This window comes from Cynocephalus volans, chromosome 8, assembly GCF_027409185.1.
Source record: "Cynocephalus volans isolate mCynVol1 chromosome 8, mCynVol1.pri, whole genome shotgun sequence".
NCBI lineage: Eukaryota > Metazoa > Chordata > Mammalia > Dermoptera > Cynocephalidae > Cynocephalus > Cynocephalus volans.
Window position 1 is genome coordinate 91486164 of NC_084467.1, and position 9291 is coordinate 91495454.

At 34.1% G+C, this 9291-nt stretch overlaps 1 protein-coding gene across 1 annotated transcript; it reads left to right on the plus strand.

Annotated features, from left to right (window-relative positions):
• The first annotated feature begins 641 nt into the window (after positions 1-641).
• LOC134383322 (pancreatic alpha-amylase-like) lies at positions 642-8909 on the plus strand. The gene is made up of 10 exons (XM_063104231.1): positions 642-830; positions 1161-1307; positions 2166-2363; positions 2919-3149; positions 4071-4204; positions 5006-5128; positions 5226-5325; positions 6987-7105; positions 7214-7339; positions 8689-8909. Exons 1-10 carry the CDS (start codon positions 663-665, stop codon positions 8876-8878), a joined length of 1536 nt encoding a protein of 511 aa, XP_062960301.1. The 5' UTR covers positions 642-662; the 3' UTR covers positions 8879-8909.
• The last annotated feature ends 382 nt before the right edge of the window (positions 8910-9291 follow it).

Below are 9291 nucleotides of genomic sequence, written 5' to 3' on the forward strand. Positions count from 1 at the left end.
ACATGGATGGAACAGAATAGCGTCATGTTAAGTGAAGTAAGCCAGACATGGAAAGACAAAAACCGCATGATGTCATTGAGAAGTGAAATCTTAAAGCAAATAAACAAGCAAAAAAGTGGTTCTGACCAAAATAATGGTTAGAATAATCGTTACCAGAGGCTGGGGGTGGGGGGAAGGGGAGGAAGAGATGTGGTGGTGTACCAGGTACAAAATTATGCTACCTCCCCTAAGTGACCACAGTATATGCATGTATTGAAACACTACACCATACCCCACAAAAATAAATATAACTAAAATTTTAAAAAGTGAATTGATAGATGTTTAAAAATAAATAATACATGAATAAGGACTGTGTGTGTATACATATATATGTATGGATGGAGGGATGGATGCATGTAATGCCACAGATTGGAAGAGATTAGTATTCCCTCAGTAAGAAAAAAAAACGTTCAGTTTTAAAAGGTCATTCAGTTTACTTTCGTGTGAGATTTTATGCGTGCTCTTCAGCTGCTGAATTAACATTATTGATAATCCTTTTCAGATTATCAATAAACAGTTTGTACTCTAAATATTTATTCATGTTGACATTTACTTTGTAAAATGTGCTTCTTACAGGAATATAAATAGTTTCCTAGAAAGAACACTGGCAACTTCAAAGCAAAATGAAGATCCTTCTGTTGCTTTCAGCCATTGGGTTCTGCTGGGCTCAGTATTCCCCACATACTGAAGCTGGGAGGACATCTATGGTCCATCTGTTTGAGTGGCGCTGGGTTGATATTGCTCTGGAATGTGAACGATACTTAGCTCCCAATGGATATGGAGGGGTTCAGGTGGGTGTTGTTCATCATAGAAATTGCAGAGTTTACTGTGCTTATAATAAATGGCATTCTGATAAGTATCATTTTTACCCTGAGTGAAACAGTTTTCCAGGAAGAAACAATTTGGTATTGCTGGCAACTTTACATTTTGTTTCTGACATACTCTTTCTTCAGCTGAACATCTCCAGTGTTCTGTCAATATTTCCAGGTAGTTGTAAAGAAATGTAGCTGCACATATACAAATATTCCAAAATGATTTTAGGTTATTGGTTAGTTTCTAGAGTATCCAATGATATACAGTAAGCCATAATTTGATACTTATTGAGATTCCTTTATTTGTAGGTCTCACCACCCAATGAAAATATTGTAGTAACCAGCCCTTTTAGACCTTGGTGGGAAAGATACCAACCAATTAGCTATAAATTGTGCACAAGATCTGGAAATGAAGATGAATTCAAAGACATGGTGACTAGATGTAACAATGTTGGTGTAAGTGAACTGAAGTTCCCTTTCAAAATGCTGTATAGCACAATAATTTCTCTCTCCTGTCTCTTGCTCCTCTTGAGCAGAAAGTTCTATATTTAAATTTTTTAAATTTTATTTCCAGCTTCAGCTATAACTCAAAATTAACTGTTGCCTAAAGTTCAACTTTGACAGGTCTTTGTGTATGTACCATGTGTCTGCTAAAGAAGAGATAAGTTAAAGTTTGAAGCAGAATTGACTTATAAAGCAAAACATCAACTTTTAACCACTATAACTATGCACGTTTTCTTGAAACTCTTTTCTGGTTAGGAATTGGAAACTCCAATTACAATATTTGCTGTCATTTTTATGTGACTCATGTCTCCACCAGTAATCCCTGGGTCTTCTTCCTCATAGGTTTTTTGATGACAAATAGCTATGTTCCTTCTTAAAGAAAGAGTGTCTTGAGAGACAGATATCCACCTTCCTCTCTTCAAATGCTAAAGTAGAAAGAGTAGAGGCTAACTGCTTAGTTCTCCTGGTCCCCCATTAAAATTCCAAAACCCAATAACCTCTCTTATCTCAACTGATCCTTACTTTCCCCCATAATGGATCTCTGCCTTTCTTCATAGTTCATGTGATGTATTCTGGTTCTTGCAATTTACAACTTATGTAAATATTTGACCGAGTGGCTGGAACGGATGTAGGTCTTCGGTTCACATTAGTTTCCTTTCACACTTGACTTCCAATCTTACAGAAAAATAAGTTGTAAAAGAGCAAAGAAATATTTTAGAGTTTTATTAACATGCTGTAAACTTCAGTCAATAATGCCTTAGATTTCTAACTCACTATAAGTCAAACTGAAGTAGAAGCTTTGCTTTTCAGGTCCGTATTTATGTGGATGCTGTGATTAATCATATGTGTGGTAGTGGTGCAGGTTCAGGAACAAGCAGTACTTGCGGAAGTTACTTCAACGCTGGAAACAGGGAGTTTCCAGAAGTCCCATATTCTGCTTGGGATTTTAATGATGGCAAATGTAACACGGCAAGTGGAGAAATTGAGAGCTATAATGACGCTTACCAGGTAATTTCATTTCTTTCTTTACTTTTCCCCCCAAATACTGATCTGAAGAGAAAGAGCTACTTATGCTTTTATTTCCTTCTTCTTTTTTTTTATTGGAGCATAGTTGATTGTGCATATCTGTGGGGTACAGCATTGGATATCAATACCAGTGTGCAAATGTGATGTTCAAATCAGGATAATCAGAATATATACCTTTATTTATGGACATGAGCTTACTGAACTTCATTTCACGTACTAGTTTAGATTCCTCAGGAAAATGCATTACCAGGTCTAACTGCTTACAAATATGACACTCAATCAATATTTTAAAAATTTCCCTCAACCAATTAAAAAGCTCATCTACTTTATTTCCTACACTTTTGATTTTTATACTAGAAAATATTTCCAAGATAGGTCCACAGGAGAATGTCAGTATTCCCGGTACCCAATGCAAAGAAGGCACTATAGAAATATCTGTTGGTGAACATGTAAATGAATGAATGATTAAATGGACTGTCAGGTGTCAGGTGAAAGATGATGTTTTAGGGATCAATTACAAAATTTTTACCTCAACAGGTTAGAGATTGTCGTCTGACTGGTCTTCTTGATCTTGCACTGGAGAAAGATTATGTGCGTTCTGAGATTGCTGCATATCTGAACCGTCTCATTGATATTGGTGTAGCCGGTTTTAGACTTGATGCTGCCAAGCACATGTGGCCTGGAGACATAAAGGCAGTTTTGGATAAACTGAATAATCTAAATACAAATTGGTTTCCTGAAGGAAGTAAACCTTTCATCTTCCAGGAGGTACATTGATGCATATATCTGCATATAAAATATTATTTCATGTTTTTGAAAATCAAGGATAGATTTAATTAAATATAAAATTTCTGTGATGCATATTTAATTAAATCTAAACTTAATGGATGAATCATTTATATAGAGCAGTGTTCTTTAATCTCTTTTTATTTGGAGACGGCACATCTAATTCTTTATTGCAGTATGTTCTGGGGAAGTACAGAGCATTTATTTAGGCTGCAAAACATCACTGTCAGGGGCCATTATGGAACACAGAGAATTATACAGTTGTTGGCTAGAGCTAGTCTGAGTTTGAATCTTGTCTGTGCCAGTGTTAGCTGTGCTAGTTTTTAGAGACATGGATGAGCTTCTCAGTGCAACAGTACTTTCATGTGAAAGAAAGGGCTCATGATAATGGTCATGTCTTTGTTTTCTTTGGAGAATAGAAGGAATTAATATTTATCAAGCATTGGGTAATGTTACTCTCATTTATGTGCAAGACTAAATTAGGTCAGCATTCTCACAGGACAGCAGATCACTTTGGCATTATGTTTCTTTCAAAATTGTAGCATATAATTTTTTTTTTTTTTTTTTTTTTTTTTTAAAGATGACCGGTAAGGGGATCTTAACCCTTGACTTGGTGTTGTGAGCACCACGCTCAGCCAGTGAGCGAACCGGGAATCCGTATATGGGATCCGAACCCGGGGCCTTGGTGTTCTCAGCACCACACTCTCCCAAGTGAGCCACGGGCCGGCCCTAGCATATATTTTTTTTAAAAAAAGAAGAATCTTGGTATAAGGAAAACTGTTCTTAGCATTTCAAATAACATAAATAGTTTAAAACTATTTACTATATAATATTAGTTTCCTGGTTAAAACACTATAGAGTTCTAATGAAAAATGATATTTGTTTTTCCTATATTTCCACTAGGTAATTGATCTGGGCGGTGAGGCAATTTCAAGCAGTGAATACTTTGAAAATGGCCGCGTGACCGAGTTCAAATATGGTGCAAAACTAGGCACAGTTATTCGCAAGTGGAGTGGAGAGAAGATGGCTTACTTAATGTAAATAAAATATGATTCATCTTTCGAATTATTTCACAGAACTATTAGTCATATTACTCCAATACAGCTAGCTTCTTAGAACCTTCTTATTTTAGATGTGTCAAGGAGTCCATTGTTAATGATATGTTGTATAGTTCTACAAACCCCAATTGATGCTCTTTTTTATTTAGAATGTCAATGACAAGGAAATATGTCAAGCAATGCAAAACATCACCTGGGAATTTTAATCTGTATATTATATGACTATACCAGTTTTGCCTGATATTTGCATGTAATCTGTTAAAGCCAGGTTATTATTAAAATGATTTTCCCATTTACAAAGTACCTGTAACGTTGCCCTACTGGGAATTTACATGTACTACATGATTTGAAGTATTAAAATGTTTACATCAAACAATGCAGTGCTGAACCCTTATTTTAACTCGGTTTGCAATTCTGTGTGATTTGATATGGTTGTGACTTTTCTGAAGTCTGTCCAAATTATGGGATAGTGAAGCATCTAAAAGGGCCTATTTTTATAACATAAATCTTAGTCCTGAAACATGAATGGAATATAAGTAGTCCATATATATATATATATACACACACACACACACACACACAAACATGGAATATGTTTGTAGATAACATTTGTATACACATATACATAAATATTTATAGATATGTAAAAAATCCCATAGAATAAGAACTTAATTAGAGAGAATGCAATATGAGGATGCTATACAGAAAGAAATGCAGATTAAGATTACTCTAAAGCTATTGTAAAATTCATATATGTATATGTTATTGTTTTTTAAACAGAAACTGGGGAGAACCTTGGAGTTTTGTGCCTTCTGATAGAGCACTTGTCTTTGTAGATAACCATGACAATCAACGTGGACATGGAGCTGGAGGAGCATCGATTCTTACATTCTGGGATGCTCGGTAGGAACAGAGTTCTCAACATTGTTATTTTACCTACCTTTTAAGGATGGTACGAATATTGTGTTTTTCTATGATAATATCATTTTGTAACTTTCAGACTGTATAAAATGGCAGTTGGATTTATGCTTGCTCATCCCTATGGATTTACACGAGTAATGTCAAGCTACCGTTGGCCAAGATATTTTCAGGATGGAAGTGTAAGTTTTGGAGTTGTTCAAAACACCTTTTTCTCAAGGAAAAGGAAGCAATTTTGTTTTATTTTCACATGACCCTATTACATTTATTATTTATTCATCAAATACTTATTAGGTATAAACCTGATGGAGGACTCTGATGTTAGTAATGCAGAGGATATTAAAGAAGCAAGATTCATGTTCAGTCTTGTCATAGAGTATGCAGATTCTTTCAGAAATTTGACAAGCATACCCTGCCACAAAGAAAATCACTTAAAATAAGAGCAAGATACAGGAACTAAAATAAGTACATATCTTAAGTATCTACCATATAGGGTTGATATGAGTATTATACACACTAACACTTGTAAAGAACTTAAAAGAGTGCCTGCACGTAGAGCAAGATGAAGATTTGTTAAATCCTTTTAAAAAATGTCCTATGGAATACAAAAAAATTATTCAGTTGAACTGACGTTACATAGGGGGAAAGTATCTTATAAGAAGGAAATTCCATGTTTTAAAGAACAGGAATTTTCATACTATTCGAGGAAAGGTAAGAATGAAAAAATAGTTAGGATTATAGTAAAAAGCATTTTTCTGACTAGTGATTTCAGAATGGAACTGAGAAGTAAGTTTAGGAAGTTATTTTGAAAGCTAATGAAAGGTTTTCTTTGTAAACTGAAGATTTCAGAAGCAACAGCATGCAGAAACTTCATACTCAATGCAGAAATTATTTTTCCCAGCAAGTCAGACAGATATCTATCTAGCGTTTTTCTAAATTTCTTTCAATTTGAGAAGCCCACTACTTTGTGCAATAACTCATTCTATTGTTAAAAAACTTTAATATTTAGAAGGTGTCACTTTATATTGAGCCAACTTCTTATAATTTCCACTAAGTGGTTTTATTTCTGATGCCAGGAGTCATGGGCTATTTCCATTTACCTTTTCCCTGTAGCATTTCCACTTCCCCAAGACTTAACGCATATTAAAAACTCTTCATGTTTTCCACTATTTATTATGTGACATGATTTTGAGATAGATGCTGATAACTCTCCTACTGCCTTTTTAAAATAAATATCTCTAAAAATGCCAATCAGAAAAACGTAATATTAAAAATTTGGTCAGTTTAGTAAAGAATGTTAGGATGTGTTGAATAGTGCATTTGTATAAAAGAGAGTATGAAAGAAATATATATTTATCTGGCAATTATCTTAATCAAGGCATTTTCACATACACTATTTAATTTTTATAGCAACAAAGCAATGTCCCCATTTTATAGAAGAGAAAACTGAGGCACAGAGAAGTTCCATACATTGACTACATTTTCTTAGCTAGTTTTAATGGAGCCTATATTTTCATTCTGATGTTTTGACACTAATGCCCTCTATGACATTGCACTGCTTTCAGTTACATTAAGAAGCCATTGTAATTCCCAGGAAAGAAAGTGGATAAAAATTTGTTACTCTCTTTTGAGATATGGCACTAGAAAAGCAGAAGTGAGAGATGATGAACATTCAGTAAAGGGCTGTAAAAACAATGAAGGCACTAGATTCTAAAAAAAGACACTGCAGAGACAGGCAGTAGGATAGACTGGATTTCATGTAATGGAGAAAGACGCGGGAAATACACACGTTAAAATCTGAGGTTTTTTGTTTTTGTTTTTGTTTTTGTTTTTCATTATTAAGGATGTTAATGATTGGGTTGGGCCACCAAATGATAATGGAGTAATTAAAGAAGTTACTATAAATGAAGACACTACTTGTGGCAATGACTGGGTCTGTGAACATCGATGGCGTCAAATAAGGTGGGAATATTTATTTAGAGATATCCTCTCAGTAAACTTTTCTTAACATTTTATCTTAAACTGTTAAAGCTTTTAGCATATCAGCCTTTTATGATATTGTGCTTTTAGGAACATGGTTATTTTCCGTAATGTAGTTGATGGCCAGGATTTTACAAACTGGTGGGATAATGGTAGCAACCAAGTGGCTTTTGGAAGAGGAAACAGAGGATTCATTGTTTTTAACAATGATGACTGGTAAGTAGATATTAAGTAAAAATTATATTTCGTACTAGTATGTCTTTTGTTTATTCTTTTCTCTTCCTGCTCGTTTACTTTTTTCATACCTTAAAAGTCGTTTAGTCAGAGGCCTGACAAAAACAGAAATTAGAAAAGGGCAGAAAAAAAAAATGATGGCTTATTCATTTCTTCTCCGATGTTTTTAAGGGCTATCTGTTGTAAGTAGACTTCCTTATGTGCACCATTGCTATACCATAGGTGAATACATAATGTGCATATATATGCTCATACCCTTCCGCCCCATACACAATGTAGTTTATATAACAGTAGTGACATTACTAAAAGAACTTGTCTTGTAGTCCTGTTTTTTAATCATGGAAAAATACTGATTCAGTACTGAAATATTTTTTTTGTAGCTCTTTTTCTCAACTACTCCTCTAACTGATTCTTTGGTATACTTTCTTTACTTGTCTGACTCTCTGTGACAAATAATGTTTTTAAAGCATATGTATAAAGAGTATGTATCTTATGCTCAATGATTTGCCTCAGAAGGTTTTTGCATTTTAGTTTAGATACTTGTTATTAATGGAATAGCACTTGTGATGCTTATTCTGGCTGTCTCTAGTAGAACAATTCCTAGGTCTTCATGCTAATAGTTGAAATGTCTAAGTCCAATGCCAGCTTTCACTAATGCTTAGCTCATTCTAGCCTGTTATATTTTATTGGCCAATATATAAATAAGTCAAGTGTATGGTTTTCTCTCTCTCTCTCTCTCTCTTTTTTTTTTTTTTTGTTTGTTTGTTTTGTTTTTGGCAAAAGAACCCATGGCTGCTTCTTTAATTTTGTTCTTTTCTGGTTGGGAAACCAACAAACATGTTTGAGGTGGCTTTATGTTCCAAGCTATGTACTTCACAGAAATGCTAGGTTATTTTTCCCTCCAGCCCAAGTTTTTTTAGTCTCCCCAAACAAAAACAAAAACAACAAAAGAGATTTTTAAAGAAATAATTCCATTTATAAATTTTAAAATAATCGGTATTTTCTTAAGTTCAGATAGGACAAATTTAAAATATTTACTTTTACTACAGAGTGTTGATTCCTGCAAATCTTCACTGCTGTACTTCAACCTTTTCTTGGCAGGGGTAATATTCATTACTGACTAGGGAATTGCTAGGTCTAATGTAACATTATTGTTGGTCCTGAGAAAGCTATTTACATCCACTGGAGCAGTCTTTGTGTTTGGATGGTCTTCTTACCTCGAGTGCTTAGGGTTCCACAGCAAAAAATTAATCTGTGCATTTCTGAGATAGTGTATATTCTTGCATCTAATTGTGTTGAATTTAAGTTGAATTTTAAATTTTATTTTACAGGTCATTATCTTCAACTTTGCAAACTGGTCTTCCTGGTGGCACATATTGTGATGTCATTTCTGGAGATAAAATTAATGGCGATTGCACAGGAATTAAAATCTACGTTGGCAATGATGGCTATGCTTCTTTTTCTATTAGCAACTCTGCTGAAGATCCATTTATTGCAATTCATGTTGATGCTAAGTTATAAATTCAAATTAAATGCATATCAAGAGCAATAACCAAGTGTGTTTATTTTCTTGTAGGTACATTAATTCTTTTAATTCATGACTTTTTAGTAAGAGTTATTATAGGTAATCAACTTAAAAAACTCAAAAAAGCATAAAAACCCATATCATCATATTATAAGGCAATTCCAATGAACATGTTGTTATGCTCTAGAAGACTCACTTTAACCTATTTGTCAAAGGAATTTTTGAGAACTCAGAAAGGCATCTTGAAAAGTATGTTCGTTATCATTAACACCATTTACCCAGCTGTGGATCTCTAATTCCATCTGTGTGTTATTCTTCATGGAGTATTCCTATCAATTATTTAGGAATAGCTGGGTTAGTGGTCATTTCTGTACTCAGTTAGCCCATTTGCATGGTACTTACAATGCAT

What these genes read in the sequence shown, in the direction of transcription:
- LOC134383322 (XM_063104231.1), top strand. Translation starts at nt 663, where the DNA reads ATGAAGATCCTTCTGTTGCTTTCAGCCATTGGGTTCTGCTGGGCTCAG. An exon ending in ATGGATATGGAGGGGTTCAG is followed by an intron (nt 831 to 1,160) that starts GTGGGTGTTGTT and finishes CTTTATTTGTAG; the next exon opens with GTCTCACCACCCAATGAAAA. An exon ending in CTAGATGTAACAATGTTGGT is followed by an intron (nt 1,308 to 2,165) that starts GTAAGTGAACTG and finishes TTTGCTTTTCAG; the next exon opens with GTCCGTATTTATGTGGATGC.